Consider the following 16,192-nt stretch of genomic DNA (forward strand, 5'->3'; position numbering starts at 1 on the left):
AGGAATGATAGAGGCATGACGATGAAAAAGGAGGAGGATATGGATACCTTATGGATTCTTACATGGATACGGAACTTTTTAAGTAACAGAAAGCAGTTCGTGTTTGTTAACGATTTCCCGCCCTCATTAGACCGAGTAACTTCCAAAATCTTCCAGGGTTCGGTTATTGGCGCCCTGTTATTTCTAATTTAAATTAATGACCTTCCATCTGGATTGACATCTCGTATTCGCATATTTGCTGATGATAGCGTCATTTATCGTCATGTATCAAGTTCGTCAGAACAAATTGCCTTCCAAGATGACCTTCATAAGATCGTTTCCTGGTGCTCCTGTGTGTGTCCGTTCATGATGCTGTAGGGTCGAAATTTCACCGAACTTAGCATGGCAAACACAGCACTTGTGCGGCTTCTCGCCCGTGTGTGTCCGCTTGTGTCGCCTTAGGTTACTGCTCTGGCTGAACTTAGCAGGACAGACATCACACTTGTATGGCTTCTCGCCTGTGTGTGTTCGTTCATGACGCTGTAGGGTCACAATTTCACTGAACTTAGCATGGCAAACACAGCACTTGTGCGGCTTCTCGCCCGTGTGTGTCCGCTTGTGTCGCCTTAGGTTACTGCTCTGGCTGAACTTAGCAGGGCAGACATCGCACTTGTATGGCTTCTCGCCTGTGTGTATCCGCTTGTGCTTCCGTAGGTTAGTGCTCTGCCTAAACTGTGCTGGGCAGACATCGCACTTGTATGGCTTCTCGCCTGTGTGTGTCCGTTTGTGCTGCTGCAGTTTCCCTCTCAGACTGAACTCCGCAGGGCACACATTGCACTTGTACAGCTTCTCGCTTGTCTGTGTCAGCTTGTGAAGCCGCCGATGCGTGATTTGGCTGAGCTTCGCGGGGCAGATATCACTCCTGTCTGGCTTGTCTCCCGTCTGTGCTTGCTTGTGGCACCGCAGGCTCTTCCTTAGGTGGGACTGTCCAGGACAGAGATCGGACTTACATGGCTTCTTGTTAGTATGCTTTGACACGAGGCTTTCATCACTCCCAGTCGGTGCGAATGCAGGGGGACAGATGTTGTACGTAAGACTCTCATCTCCCATCTGATCATTCGGTGAAGAAGTAACGGCACACATTTCAGACTCACTGTGACACTGTGCAAATACGTCCTGTTTCAGGCTGTCTTTCGATGTGTATGCAAGTGCACATGGCTCGCTCTGGTCTGAAAGTCGCTCAGTGGGTCCACCGTTCGTAGTGCCTGGTAGAGCGTTGTCGAACTGTGGTTCAACAGTCATTGTGCTGATCTTGAACTGTGCCTCTGGAGAAGTACAATCCGAAGAGTCTTGATCACAAATGCCTCTGGGCTGGTCCTTTATGTGGAGCAAACCAGTGCTTGCTCTTGCTCCTGGAATTTCGGAAATCGGAAATTAAGAGGGCATACAGTACAAGTGCATCTCTGATTGACGATTTTTGGAAAAACTTGATCGCGCTGCATTCCCTGTCACGCTGCTCGCTTCCGACTGCGCAAATAGTCCACCTTGTGCACTACTGAGGCCCCATGTTTAAAGTGGCTTGCCCCCTTACTCTGGCACTTCCTGCGAGTTAAAGAGTCGGACTTTGACACGGAAGACCCAGAGGTCGACTCAGGACAGTCACAACCTTGTCTTTCATCCCTTTTTTAATGAAATTTTTCGTAAACCTTCGTATTGTTTGGACACCTCAAAGCTCTACTCCCTGTCTCTCTCTCTGTTGGGGATTACTTTTGCTCCAATCAATTCTCAGTACACCACGTGACACTGAACCGGTTTCAAACAGTCATTTGTTTTTGCTCAGGAGCTCAACAAGAACCGAACCGTTTTCTTCGAACCGAAAACACCTTTTACGCTTCGACATCCTGGCCAGGAGTGACTTGTGTTTTTGTAAGCAGAAAATGAATAACAAGGATTGCCTTTTTCAGCTGGATTTGCCCTTCCAAAAGTGAACTGTCTTTTCCAATGTCGAAAGGGATCCTTCATTCTCAGATGCTTGCAACAGCCATTCTCACTGAATTCAACAGACAGTGGATTTCACACGACTGCGAAGAAAACACAGAGAAACAGGAACCACAGCGTGCGCTTCGTGACGAGCCCAATTAATGAAAGTTCCTGAGAGTAGACTCTGTTCGAACGACACAATAAACAATCTAAATGTTAAACCTCAAACAAAGAATCACAGTCAGGGGACTAAGTGACAGATGGGAAGAGTAACTGTAGTCAGTGTACAAAATAAAGCACCACCTACCACTGTCTCTTTGACTTTCGTAATAACACCAAGCCCGTGCTAACCCTGTAGATCTGTACGACAAATTCTTATGCAAGCGGAAATTCTTTCATTCAGCATCCACAAATGCAGCCTAATTTACGGAATGCTACATAACGCTTTTCCCTGCAAATCCATGCTCGCTCACGAATGTCCACTTCATGGCACACGTGATCCACAGGCAAAAGCTGTGCAAATGATATGTAAATGTGCGTTCATGGCACTCAGAATGCCACAATGTTCATTTTATAGCAGACGGGTGTGACTGCTGTGTGCTTCCGTGCGTCGTCTTGAGTGATGAATTGAGAATACACCATATAGTAGTGTCTTATTATGGGTCGCCTGAATCCAGCGTTGATTAATGCAATCGATACGATGTCGCCGTATATGTATTGCATCATTAACTTTCATTTGGTTGCCACGAACTTGTGCACGGTTGCGCAATCTCGTATTGATGTTTCCTTTGTTTGTAGAAAGATTCTTGAATGACGTACAAGAGGGTATCAGATGGGTTGAGTTTTAATAAGTGATGATACGTCAGACCTTGTACAACAATATTGAACTTCTGCTCATTCGATATTGTTGCAAGAGCTGGTAGAAACTAAATGCATAGCCGTGGTAGTGGAACATATCACGTGATAAGGCTTTTAGTGTACTTCCCATGTCAATAGTTAGATGTAATTTTAGCATATCTACAATGAGTCGTGCGATATAGACCACTTGTATATGATAATTTGATCTCACTGCTTTCTTGATGAATGCAATGCCCCTTTGTAATGATTACGATTCCACTTGATGTCCAGTATACTTCAATTCCCCGTCAGCCGACCTCAAAACTTCCAACAATGAATCCTAGTGGTCCTTCCGATCTTGAAGCTCAGATATTTTTACAACGATTGTAGATTCGGCATACAAATTCTTGCACCTTCAATTCTGTAATTTCTACCATATCTCCGAATACAACCATGTCTATGATGTATCGAAATGCAATGCAATGAAATGCAATACAGTGGAATCACTTCAAGGTCTTCATTTTCGAAGTAGTTTTTTTATCACATCCTACCACAAAAAGTCCGTCCATCTCTTCAATGACGACTCCTTGTTTGTTCTGTTTTCTAGTGTGGTTCTACACTTCATTAAAGCATACATGTGCTCATTTTATCGTTTAAAAACCTGTCATGCTGTCAGGTCTAGAATGCTATTAATATCCTGCCCATGACACCATGAGAATTATCGCAACAGATTTACAAAAATATATGACCTGTATGAAAAAACGTGCGCTTTCAATTGTTCTACGACCCTGCGAGAATCCCCCCCCCCCTTCCTTGTAGGCATAACTTTAACGGGAGTGTATGGAAAGTTTATTGGTCAGCGTCTTCCCTCTCTTACTTTACTGTTCGAATCTAATAGTTGACCCTGTTTGTTAACTAGAAAAGACAAGTTCCTATACTGACTCTGTGGTGTATTCACGCTGCTTGCTTAGAAGATGACAGCCCGAATTAATTGTTGTTTTGACTTTGTTTCAGGTGTTCACTCGATTGGTATGTATTAATAAAAATATTCTCTTGAGTTGGTAACTATGTATGCAGGATGTATGAGTTGTGTCCGTTGATTTCCTCTGTAGAAAACTTTTAAATATTTCTAGCCTGTCTTAGAAAATGATTGCTCGAAATAATTATTGTCTCGTATCTGTTTCAGTCGTTCACTCGATCGACATCAATAAAAACAATGATCTTGAGTTGGGGTTTTCAGGGAACTTTTATTCCTGGACACGAGGACATATGCGACACAACAGAACTGACACTCAATTGGATAAACTCTTTCACGCATACGCGTACATGGCCTCTGTACTTTCACGGTTTCATTGTCTCTCGGGGCTACGTGCGAAGCCACAGGCTCCTGGTTCCTGCAGCTGTTTTGTTCTCTGGTCTGTGTCTGTTCATCAAGTGAATGAACTCTGCAGGACAGATGTTGCGTTTATATGGCTTCACACCCATGCACACCCTCTGGTAACACTGCAGGTTTGTGCTGTCCTTCGAGGCTGCAGCACAGAGAATGCTCCAGTATGGCCTCGCACCTGTCCTAGGCTACATGTGATGCCCCAGGCGCACACTGTCGCTGAATTCTGCAGGACACACACACATCAGACTTATAGAGGTCCTCAGTCGAACGCGTCTGCTTGTGACGCCACAATCCATCTCTACACACACAACTTTAAGCGCACCCTGCAGCAGAGGAGGCTCACCTATTCGGCTTCTCAGCCATGTGCGTCCAGTTATGATTGTTCAGGTTCGTCAGCTGGCCGAACTCTGCGCGGCAGACATAGCACTGGTGTATAGCTTCTAGCCCGCATGCAGTGCTGTGGGTTCCTGCCATGGCCCATCCATGCAGGACAGAGTTCATGCTTGTAGGGCTTTTTGCGCACGTGTTTTCGCTCGTGATACGACAGACCCTTGCTCTGTCTGAGGTCTGCAGGACAGATATCGCACTTGTACGGCTTCACGCCCTCATGTCTCCACCTATTGCTCTGATTCCACAGCTTCCTGCTCTTGTTGAACTTCGCAGGACAGAGATCATACTTGTACTGCTTCTCGCCTGTGTGTATCCGCTTGTGATATATGACCATAGCTCAACATTTTAGGCTGCCGAACTCACGATTGCAATCATCTAATAAGCCATGAGTGCAGCCGTGTGTGACTCATATGAAGGCCCACGTGGCGCATTACTGAGCTCGATCATGCCACATATTAGCAAGCCCATCAGATAACGTTACGCTTGTGACCAGATATGGGCAATAATAAAATTTACTCAGGCTTTTGTGGCAAGTATGATGTTATCCTGTGAGTGCGCTAACAAGTAGCACGATGGTGAGTAGGCTACGTGGACCCCTGCGATAGTTCATAGCCCGCGGCTGGCCTCACTTATCAGATCGTTGTGGTTGTGAATTCTGCAGCCCAAAATGACAACCGATGGATTCAACAGGCTCACACTATGGCTAAACACTGCAGCACAGAAGATCACACTTGTATGGCTTTTCAACCGTTTGTGACTGCTTGCAAAGCTGTAGGTTCCTGCTCTGGCTGAACACTGCTGGGTGGACATCGCACTTGTCTTCTCGCCCGTGTGTGTCTGCCTGTTATTCGACAGGCCCGGGCTGTGCCTCAACTGTGCAGGACGGAGATCGCACTTGTAGGGCTTCTCATCTGTGTATGTCTCCTTGTGCTGCTGTAAGCTCCCGCTCTGGCTGAACTCCCATCGCATTTGCATGGCTTCGTGCCCGTAGGTGTCGGCTTGTAAAACTGTAGCATCCCTCTCTAGCTGAACACTGCAGGGCAAACATCGCACTTGTATCGCTTTTTGCCTCTGTGTATCCAATTACAGACCTGCAGGTGCTTACTCCAGGTTTAACTCTGCAGGACAGAAATTGCACTTCTACGGCTCCTTTCCGGTGTGCTTCTGCTTGTGCTTTCTCAGGGTCGTGTTGCGGGTGAACTTTGCAGGACAGAGGTCGCACTTGTATGGCTTCTCGCCTGTGTGGGTCCGCATGTGCTGTTATAAGTGCCCTCTCTGACTGAACTCCGCAGGGCAGACATCACACTTGCATGGCTTCTCACCTGTGTGTACCCTATGGTGCTGCTTTAGGCTCCCGGCCTGGCTGAACACTGCAGGACAGACATCGCACTTGAATGGCTTCTCACCCATGTGTACCCTCTTGTGCTGCTTTAGGCTCCAGCCCTGGCTGAACACTGCAAGGCAGACATCGCACTTGAATGGCTTCTCACCCGTGTGTACCCTCCTGTGCAGCTGTAGACTCCCGCTCTGGCTGAACTCCGCAGGACAGACATCACACTTGTATGGCGTTTCACCCGTGTGTACCCTCTTGTGCTGCTTTAGGTTCCCGCTCTGGCTGAACTCCGCTGGACAGACATCACACTTGTATGGCTTCTCGCCCTTGTGTACCCTCTTGTGCTGCTTTAGGCTCCTGCCCTGGCTGAACTCTGCAGGGCAGACATCACACTTGTATGGCGTCTCACCTGTGTGTACCCTCTTGTGCAGCTTTAGGTTCCCGTTCTGGGTGAACACCGCTGGACAGACATCACACTTGTATGGCTTCTCACCCGTGTGTACCCTCTTGTGCTTCTTTAGGTTCCCCCTCTGGCTGAACACTGCTGGACAGACATCAGACTTGTAGGGCTTCTCGCCCGTGTGTACCCTCTTGTGCTTCTTTAGGTTCCCCCTCTGGCTGAACACTGCTGGACAGACATCACACTTGTATGGCTTCTCGCCCGTGTGCGTCCACCTGTGATATGACAGGCTCGAGCTGTTCCTGTACTCTGCAGGACAGAGGTCGCAGTTGTACTGCTTCTCACTCGTGTGCGTCCGCATGTGCTGCTGTAGATTCCCGGCCCTGCTGAACTCCGCAGGGCTGACATCGCACTTGTGCGGCTTTTTGCCCGCGTGCGTCCACGTGTGCTGCTGTAACTGCCCTCTCTGACTGAACTCCGCAGGGCAGACATCACACTTGAATGGCTTCTTGTCAGTGTGTATGCTCTTGTGCAGCTGTAGACTCCTGCTCTGGCTGAACTCCGCAGGACAGACATCACACTTGCATGGCTTCTCACCCGTGTGTACCCTCTTGTGCTGCTTTAGGTTCCCGCTCAGGGTGAACACCGCTGGACAGACATCACACTTGTATGGCTTCTCACCCGTGTGTACCCTCTTGTGCCGCTGTAGGTTCCTGCCCTGGCTGAACACTGCAGGGCAGACATATCGCACTTGTATGGCTTCTCATCCGTGTGTACCCTCTTGTGCTGCTTTAGGTTCCCACTCTGTCTGAACACTGCTGGACAGACATCACACTTGTAGGGCTTCTCGTCCGTGTGTGTCCGCCTGTGATATGACAGGCTCGAGCTGTGCCTGAACTCTGCAGGACAGAGGTCACACTTGTACTGCTTCTCACTCGTGTGCATCCGCATGTGCTGCTGTAGATTCCCGCCCCTGCTGAACACTGCAGGGCAGACATCGCACTTGTATGGCTTCTCGTCCGTGTGCGTTCGCTTGTGAAGCAGCAGTTGATCGTTCCGGATGAACTCCGCAGGGCAGACGTCGCACTTGTGTGGCTTTTTGCCCGTGTGTGTTTGCTTGTGATATCTCAGGCTCCTACTATGGCTGTACTTTGCAGGACAGAGATGGCACTTGTACGGCTTCTCGCCCGAGTTTCTCTCTTTGTGACGCTGTAGCTGGAAGCTCTGGCTCAACTCTGACGGGCTGCCGTCGCACTTGTGTGGCTTTTTGCCAGTGTGCGCTCGCTTGTGAAGTTGCAGGTGCGCAATCCAGCTGAACTCTGCCAGGCAGAGGTCACACTTGTGCGGTTTCTTGTTTATATATGTTCGCCCGTGACACCCCAGACTCGTGCTCTGGCAGAGATCGGACTTGCTTGGCTTCTTGTCAGTACGCTTTGACACGTGGCTCTCGTCACGCCCAGATGGTAAGACTGCAGGGGGACAGATGTCATACGTAAGACCCTTCTCTTCCATCTTATCATTCTGGTGAAGTAATGGGACACTTTTCAGACTCGCTGTGACATTGTGCAAACATGTGCTGTTTCAGGCTGTCTATGGATGTGTACGGAGGTGCACATGGCTAATGTGTTGGTGTGTGCGTGCAATACGGAGTATAATTGCCGTCTTGGGGACTAGAAGCTGCAATTACTCCCCATTTGACTCCTTTTTTTCCCTTAGAATGTACCAGTCTCTTTAGTGTAAATGCTGCTTGGCAGGCAAGGTGTGCACGGCCCTTACTCTGGCACACAACCATCCTGGTGATGGAGGCTTAGAACGGGAAAAAAAAGAAAGACTGGGAAGATGAACATTCAACATCTCAGCTGGCTGGGCTCATATGGTTGTAATCGATCGAGGCTTTCTTAAGTGCCTCAAAGCCGCTCAAGATCATCTACCTGAGCTGACGGGCTGTTGAAGGGCTTCTTCCTAAGGTACTGAGCTAAGAGCGGGGTTACAAAAAACGAGCAAAACTGAAACCTGAACAGAAAACAAAAAGAAAAGTTAATTTTTGGACGAACCGGAACAAAATGAAAACTGAAACAAAATTACGTGATTCGGAGGGAAACCGAAAACCTATTTTCGATATTTTGTGTATGTGTGCTCATGGTCAGAGCACTTTGCATGTTCTTTGGCCCATATCAGCTGCTGTGTTTCTTTTCTTTGTGGTAGACAAAATGGCATTCTTGACGATCTGTGGATGAGGCCGAACTTTTTTTCAGGCTAAATCTTTGTGACATTTTCTTTCTATAAAACTGCTAACGAAAAACTTTAAGGGGCGACTCCCCCCCCCCCCTCTCTCGCGAACTTCTTGGTGACAACTCGGAAATGCGCCGAGAGCTTCCATAATTCAGAGCTGCGATTATCGCATTACCTACAACTTTTCTGGGTTATGTAGCAGTCAAATCAAAAGTCGTCAGAGCCGAATCATGAAAGCAAATACAGACGCGTGATTTGGGTCGTGTACCCCTGGGGGATCAGGTACAACATACAGAATAAGACTAGTCGAGGCCCATACAGGAGCATGTTGCTTTCTCCAGAAAACATCTGTCCTTTTTGTGCAAACAGCAACTTGGTCATTTACTATTTCCTTAGGTTCAACAGTGATGCAAAACTGGATCAAGAATCTCCGTGTCTACTTTGCCCACTTTCAGAATCTTTCGTAGAACAGGGCGTGTGCTAGAAAGTCGATGCATGTCTGCCAGAAAACTAAAATGCATTTCTGTTGTATCCCTCTTTTTGTCACGCTATCGAGTTTGGTGTTGATTAAAAGTCCTCGACCATTTTGTATTTACCTTCTGATGTTGAATCACAGTTGTGTTCCATTTGGTCCTGTTCTGTCGAGATTGCAACATTGTAAGGCTCCGTTTTCACTTCCGTAACCGGATGTTCCTTCGAGGATTCCTCTCGAGGTTCTTCTTTAATGTCACGCGTCCCAGCTGTCACTCCTGTAGTAAAACAAGAAAGGAGAGAAGTAAGCCACACTACAAATCATCAAGTCACATGATGACCCCGTCTGTACCCAACCCAACTCGAAAGTAGGTTGCAAAATGAGCATCCACACTCCCACACCATTCGTAACAGCCACCACTACGGTGCGCATATGCGCCGCATGTTCGGCGGATGGATACGGTCAAAATGTTCCGCACGATTTTTCCTGTGCTACGGCTAGAGGGCGACACAGAATGACGCGGTTTACGGAGCTTTGAGACGGTATTTATCCGTACTCACGTTTCATGCTTTTTTTATAAAAACGGAAATTGATACACATATAAATTTGATGTCTATCGATTCCTGAAACATTTCCAGTGAAAGTAAATTGAAAGTTTTTTTTCGAAACGGCTATAGAAGTTTAATAAAACCTGTTCAAAGAGGGAGGAGAAAAATTGGGTATTTTTTTCGCAGTCGTGACATCGCCGTAAAATACATACGACATGTATGAGAAATCTAGTAGCGTAAATATCTTCATCTCGCCTTCCTCTTGATGATGAAACCACTCGCGTCAAAGTCTGAGCGGCGGTTACCAAGAAAAAGCATAAAAGCTGTTCCGTAGGAAATACATTGGGACGGAGAGCTGGTATGCCCTCTTAACTATATTCCAGCTAGTGGTGTGCCCTGTCGCCAGTAACAAAAAGTAGGGGCGCCGCCACAGCCAGTAGTGCACGAAATGAAGCGTGGGAAAGGGCTGTTGGATGAAAGGGTTTTGGACTTGGAACGGTCATGGGCCTCGTGCAGCACCTATAGGGGGCACCACAAGCGAATCCCCTAGTGGGAGGAGTGGGCACTTCTCCCAGGGCTCGCAGCACACTCTGCGGTGTTGCCTGTATGCGGCCTGCTGCATCGCGTCTACCGTAAGCACATCGATCTTCAGAACACAGAAGCAGTAAGCTATGGACGGTACGTGGAGCAATGTGCCATCATCCAGTTTGGGAACGGCTACGACTGTAGAGTGCAGAGATGTGGCACACGTATAATACCAGTGCACCAATCATGGCTGTGTGTTTTCAGTGTGGTTTTCTTCTACATGGCAGCGTCGTGCTGATTAATTTATTTTGAATTGTCAGATTAGATTCCTATTGCAAGAAGTGCTAGCACCTGCGGGTTTGAAACTACGCATAGTTCAAAACCGCAGATAAGTGGAATTTGCCCAACCAGCTCCGCGAGAATAAAAGGGTGCGAAATCCAGGGTTTTCTAAACCTTCAAAATTGCATTTTCAAATTCTAGACCGATGAAGCGTTTCAAGGACCAGTGGGAACCGTGACAGCGGACAATTTTTTTTTTTGCATCCCGAATTTGTTTTGGGGCATTTAACCCAAAAGAGTCATACTTTATCTATAAAGCATTCCCCACTTGACTGTATAATTTACCAGGGCCTTACCAGATGCATCACCCCCTGATGGATACTCTTTGCAGTGCTGTTGATGTACCTGGCCCTCTTCTGGTAGGCATGATGCTACATCAGGTGGTTCTGATTTCACCCTCACGGGCTGACCGCTGAACACCTGGGAGAGCTGCATTTCTTGGAGTCGTGATTCCAAAGGGGCTGGCAGGTGATGGCTCGTAGACACAAGTACCTCTTGCTTCCTCCTTATCCCGTATAAATTACAGGAAAGAGAAAATTGAGTCCGGGATTTAAACAAATACAGCGACGGTTTTCGTACACTCACAGAACATGAAAACCACCAACCAGTGATGGCCGCTAACTACTTCTACAGTACTACTTGTAGTTCAACTACTTTTCAGAGGAGTAGTTAACTATTTTTTAACTACTACAACGTAGCTTAACTACATCTATAACTACTTAACATTGTCCATGAACTGCAATCCCTTGGTTTCTTGCACACCTAACTATGAATCACGAGCAATGATAAACTTTGGCTCAAGCCATTGCTACGATTGTCAAATACAAAGGCTGCGGCGGGATTCTTTCTGTGCCTACGCGATGAACTAAGCTGCAGAATTACTTCACAGCAAATGAGGCTTCACTAGACAAGCATTAAAAATGAAGATTTAGTACACATAACGACACAATTGCTGTGCACCTCCATTATCATCAAACAAGTAGCTCGAGGTAAAAGTCGGAAGCACAATAGTGCCGTAAAGCTTGCGGCTAAACCGGAAGTAGTTGGCGCTTTCAGTACCCTAACTACTGTAGTTAACTACTCGAAATAGTAGTTTAACTAGTAGTTGCACACTACAATAGGAACAATCCGGGGTAGTTGGTATAAGTTCATGATGACGAATAGTAGCAAGAAGACAAGGACGGGGTAGAAGTAGACAGGACGAGTGCAGAAATCGGACTGCACACGGGTTGCACACTACATTTCTGCAAGTAGTTGATAACTACTTTTTAACTACAATCAGGTAGTTTAACTACATGTTGTTAACTACTGGCCATCACTGCCATTAACGGGGTACTGATGGAAGCTGCGACTCACTGTTCCTCAGAGGGTCGACTACGTCCAAATGGGTTCCCAGTTGAGATGTGAGAGCTGTCAGTGAGAAGTTCTTGGCGGAACTTGCTTAGACGTTTCCCCTTCTGAAGAAATATAATACTCACTGTTCGACGTAACTCGTTTTACTGCAATTACTGTAACCAAGTTCTTTTTTTTTTTTGGTAAGTTGGAACTTAACTCGGCACTTTTGCACCGTGGTAACTCTTAGAGGAACCTTCCCGAACCCTACTCTCCGCATCTCTCAATGAGCTAGACTCCCCCCCCCCCACAAAATTGCTTGGTCCCTGACCCACCCTGGGTTCATGAGCATGTTGTCTGGCGTTGCGTTCATAACATGTTGTTTTCAGCAGTTTCATGAAGATGAGGCCGCGTGTGTTTGGGGAGGTACCGCGGATTACGCAAGAACACTGCAAATACCCACAAAAGTCTTCGGATGAGCTCTGCGAAAGTGACGTTGCTGAGGGGGATATCATCTATCCTGGCACACATGGATAGTTCTTCAAGTTCTTGTCAGGGAACTGATGTTCCTGTGCTCTGGATCATCGGCTATTAAAATTAGTCTTTGCACCAGTTAAAAAAAAAAACAGCCGGTTCATTCCATGCCAAACATCCCAGACATTGCGTTTGACCATCCCCGATTTCTTTCAAATAAATTGTGGTTGATTGTTCCCATGCAGCCAATGTACTCCCAGCTTATTTTTGCCGCAAAATTTTTTTTCGCGCCATGGCCGCCTCTTGAAGATTGTGATTTGACATGTACGCTACCTGGCGAAAAAAAATTCTAACAAAATAGCTTTTGCGCGAATTTCAACCAAATCTCTTCTGAGTGAAGACAAAGCATAATACTTTCGTGCCAAGACCAGTTGAAGGTTGATGGACACTTTTCATTGAGAGTTTATGCCCCGAGAAAACTGAAAAGTTTTGGGAACTTTTGGATTTTTCCACGCAACTCTGCAATATTTTCAGAGCTATTTAAACTGTTCAGCTCTGCAGTGTAGGAGGCATAGAACGTGTTAAAAATATCTTGAGGCGCGCAGACTCGGAAGAGTACGCAGAAAGAAATCATGAATTTCTGAAATATTGCTTTTTACCACATATTCAGCCGTCAATTGCGCACTGAGGTGGTCCCGATAAAAATATGAGACAAATTGCATTTGATTGTGTGCCCCTTGAACATTTATTTTACACAGTATCATTGAAACACTTTCTGTTTTAGCAGCGAAAAAAAAAATTTGACTTGACCACCCCCGCACTCATCCGGCATGGCTCCTCAAGCCTGCTTCCCCCGAAGACGCATCGCCGCCGCTGCTGCCAAACGAATACAGGAGCTGCCCAAACCGAAATGCGTTCTTCAGCAAAAAAACAAACGAACAAACAAACGGAACACTAAGGAAATTAATCTTCCAAGCTTCAGGTTCTCACGAGAACGGCCTACTGCGGCGACCCAGTTCAGTAGGAGCACTGGGCCCAGGGATGTACTTCGGTGACAACGGGCACTGGCGGGCTATTGAATAACCTAATTTTTTCGAGCGATGCCGCACACAGTGCTTACTAACACCGACTCTACAGCGCCAGGCAATGATGGGTGTGGGGGGATATGTTTAATGATTATTAAAAAAAAAAGAGGAACGGAGACGATAGTCATGATGGAGGCTCGCTATTCCCAAAAGCAAACAGAAACAAACAAAGAAGAAGAAGAAACAGAGACACAGAAACTTATGGAGAAACACAGGAAAAAAAACAAAAAAAAAAACAGCTACTTCGCTAGTCAACAACAACGATAACTTCACTCTTCTGGCTATCACCAAAGAACACAATAAGAGAAGGGAATCCGATCAAAGTGAGCCAGATGTAATAGGTGCAGACCCGTCGTTGTGGAAGTACATCCCTGGCTCCAGTGCTCCTTGTGTACAGCAGCACCGCAGAAGGCCGTTCTCATGAGAACCTGAAGCTTCGAAAGTTAATTTGTACATAGAACATGTTTTTGCAGGCAACGCATTTCAGTTTGGGCAGCTCCTCTATGCGTTTGGCAGCAGCAGCGGCGGCGGCGATGCGTCTTCGGGTGAAGCAGGCTTGAGGAGCAATGCCCCATGAGTGCGGGGGCGGTCAAGTTCAAACTTTTTTTTTTTCGCTGCTAAAACAAAAAGTGTTTCGATGATACTTTGTAAAATAAATGTTCGAGGGGCACACTATCAAATGCAATTTGTCTCATATTTTTATCGGGACCACCTCAGTGTGCAATTGACGGCTGAATATGTGGTAAAAAAACATTTAAGAAATTCACGATTTCTTTCTGCGTACTCTTCAAAGTCTGCGCGCCTCAAAATATTTTTAACACGTTCTATGCCTCCTTCACAGCAGAGTTAAATAGTTTAACTAGCTCTGAAAACATTGCGGAGTTCCGTGAAAAAATCCAAAAGTTCCCAAAACTTTTCAGTTCTCTCGGGGCATGAACTCTTGATGAAAAGTGTCCATCAACCTTCAACTGGTCTTGGCATGAAAGTATTATGCTTTGTCTTCACTCAGAAGAGATTTGGTTGGAATTCGCGCAAAAGCTATTTTGTTAGAATTTTTTTTCGCCAGGTAGCTTACATGTCAAATGGCAATCTTTAAGAGGCGGCCATTGCGCGAAAACAAATTTTGCTGCAAAAATAAGCTGGGAGTACATTGGCTGCATGGGAACAATCAACCCCAATTTATTTGAAAGAAATCGGGAATGATCGAGCGCAATGTCTGGGACATTTGGCATGGAATGACCCAGCTATTATGGGACACAGGAGTGGTGAGGGAAGATATGTTCACTCTTGATTGCAATTTTGAAAATGAGCAAAAAGATGGAACCCTCCTCATGTGGGAAATGTTACAACACCCACTGTGGCTAGAGGTCCGCCGGACAGTCCGTGATATGAGGAACTAAACTCAATTACCTCAACTAACGGAACCTATAACCTAGAGATGTACTAACTTGCTACCTCATTTGGAAAGTAACGACGAAAAATGGAGGTCACTGAAAAGGCTAGCCAGCTGCAGGTCCCAAACCATAAATAAATAAATGAGCCGACATCTTCTGGATGTGCATTGGGTTCGAGTCCTACAGCAGACTAACCTCTTCAGTGGCTTATCCATCTTTCATCGTTAATTTCTTAGGCACTTTAGGCTTTGTATGTATTTGTCCTTTCGATGTTGTTCCAGCCTCGGAACATCAATTACTGTCTCATGTTGCAAACCAAGCTAACTTGCACTAACGAAACCTAAACTAACTTAACCTATAAGAACTACCACACTGCGTGAATAAAGGCGACTTGCGGAACGGTGACGCCAACGTGCCCAGCCGATGTCACTCGGTACGTACCGTATATTAATAACAAACTTTCTTTAAAACCGTTGTTGCCGTCATTGTTACTGTGGCTGGATAACTGCCACAATTTAAAAGCGATAAAACCCCAGTGCTGGAGATACAGACGGACGACACACACACGAAGCACCCCTGCACTGGGGTTTTATCGCTTTTTAAAATATACCGCCAAACGGCAGGGTTTTTTATCGCTTTTTAATTGTCACACTCTCGCACTAATGTCAAGTCACATGAGAATGTCGTGTCACATGGCGGCATTGTGACATTCAGTAGAGCATCACATGGGACACAACAAGTCAGGACAGGAGAGAGAGAGAGAAAGAAAGAGAAAATGCATTATTGCGGCGAAGGGACCCTGACTCCTGAGAGAAGAACACAAGTTCCGAGACTAGGGAACACGAAAGGACGGACACAACACGAAGTCTCGTGTTCTGGTCTCGGGGTTTTACATTATGCATCATCTTCACCAGCTCGCTTGCTTCTTAGCCATTTTTTTCAGTGACAACCTCCCAGATATTCCAGAACTCACAGTCACAAACATCCGCATGAAATTTCACGTGTAGCATGCTCAAGAAAGCGTCGTCTAACGTAACATAGCGCAATATAAACAGCGTTATATTGCATAATGTAAAAAACCCCGAGACTAGGGAACACGAAGGGACAGACACAAACACGAAGTCTCAAACACAGCTGTGTTTGAGACTTCGTGTTTGTGTCTGTCCCTTCGTGTTCCCTAGTCTCGGGGTTTTTTACATTATGCATCATCTTCACCAGCTCGCTTGCTTCCTAGCCATTTTTTCAGCGTTATATTGATCATTTTTTATTATGTGTCGTAATTTTGAAACTTTTGTCGACGGTTTAAGCCTTACCTTGTCGGGGCATAAGCACCTGTCTGACTCCGGCTTCATGTGATTCGAAACTTTTTTAGGTTGCGCGTCTGAGCCCGTTAGTGTGTTTCGTTGTTTCGCGCTTCATTTGCACACGACAACAAACTCAACCAGTCTCTGGGGTTTCAATCAGTAGAAAGTCATCTTTTCG

The 16,192-nt window shown here is 46.3% G+C and overlaps 2 protein-coding genes across 2 annotated transcripts; both read right to left on the reverse strand.

Annotated features, from left to right (window-relative positions):
* Positions 1-276: 276 nt before the first annotated feature.
* Positions 277-15,197, reverse strand: LOC135371373 (zinc finger protein 391-like). The gene is made up of 5 exons (XM_064605443.1): positions 15,152-15,197; positions 11,782-11,882; positions 10,722-10,930; positions 9,138-9,290; positions 277-1,391 (listed from the first exon to the last, which is right to left on the reverse strand). Exons 3-5 carry the CDS (start codon positions 10,858-10,860, stop codon positions 277-279), a joined length of 1,407 nt encoding a protein of 468 aa, XP_064461513.1. The 5' UTR covers positions 10,861-10,930; positions 11,782-11,882; positions 15,152-15,197.
* LOC135371368 (zinc finger protein 845-like) lies at positions 5,319-7,821 on the reverse strand. The gene is made up of 2 exons (XM_064605439.1): positions 7,113-7,821; positions 5,319-7,068 (listed from the first exon to the last, which is right to left on the reverse strand). Exons 1-2 carry the CDS (start codon positions 7,819-7,821, stop codon positions 5,837-5,839), a joined length of 1,941 nt encoding a protein of 646 aa, XP_064461509.1. The 3' UTR covers positions 5,319-5,836.
* Positions 15,198-16,192: the final 995 nt, after the last annotated feature.

Source organism: Ornithodoros turicata, unplaced genomic scaffold, assembly GCF_037126465.1.
Source record: "Ornithodoros turicata isolate Travis unplaced genomic scaffold, ASM3712646v1 Chromosome106, whole genome shotgun sequence".
Taxonomy (NCBI): domain Eukaryota; kingdom Metazoa; phylum Arthropoda; class Arachnida; order Ixodida; family Argasidae; genus Ornithodoros; species Ornithodoros turicata.

Coding starts and splice junctions, on each gene's coding strand:
- LOC135371368 (XM_064605439.1), bottom strand. CDS start 7,821: ATGGAAGAGAAGGGTCTTACGTATGACATCTGTCCCCCTGCAGTCTTA. Junction 7,069..7,112: donor TCCAGCAGTGTTCAGACAGA/GTGGGAACCTAA, acceptor ACGGATGAGAAG/CCATACAAGTGCGATATGTC.
- LOC135371373 (XM_064605443.1), bottom strand. CDS start 10,860: ATGCAGCTCTCCCAGGTGTTCAGCGGTCAGCCCGTGAGGGTGAAATCA. Junction 9,291..10,721: donor ATCAGGGGGTGATGCATCTG/GTAAGGCCCTGG, acceptor GTTTTACTACAG/GAGTGACAGCTGGGACGCGT. Junction 1,392..9,137: donor CTGTGATTCAACATCAGAAG/GTAAATACAAAA, acceptor CCGAAATTCCAG/GAGCAAGAGCAAGCACTGGT.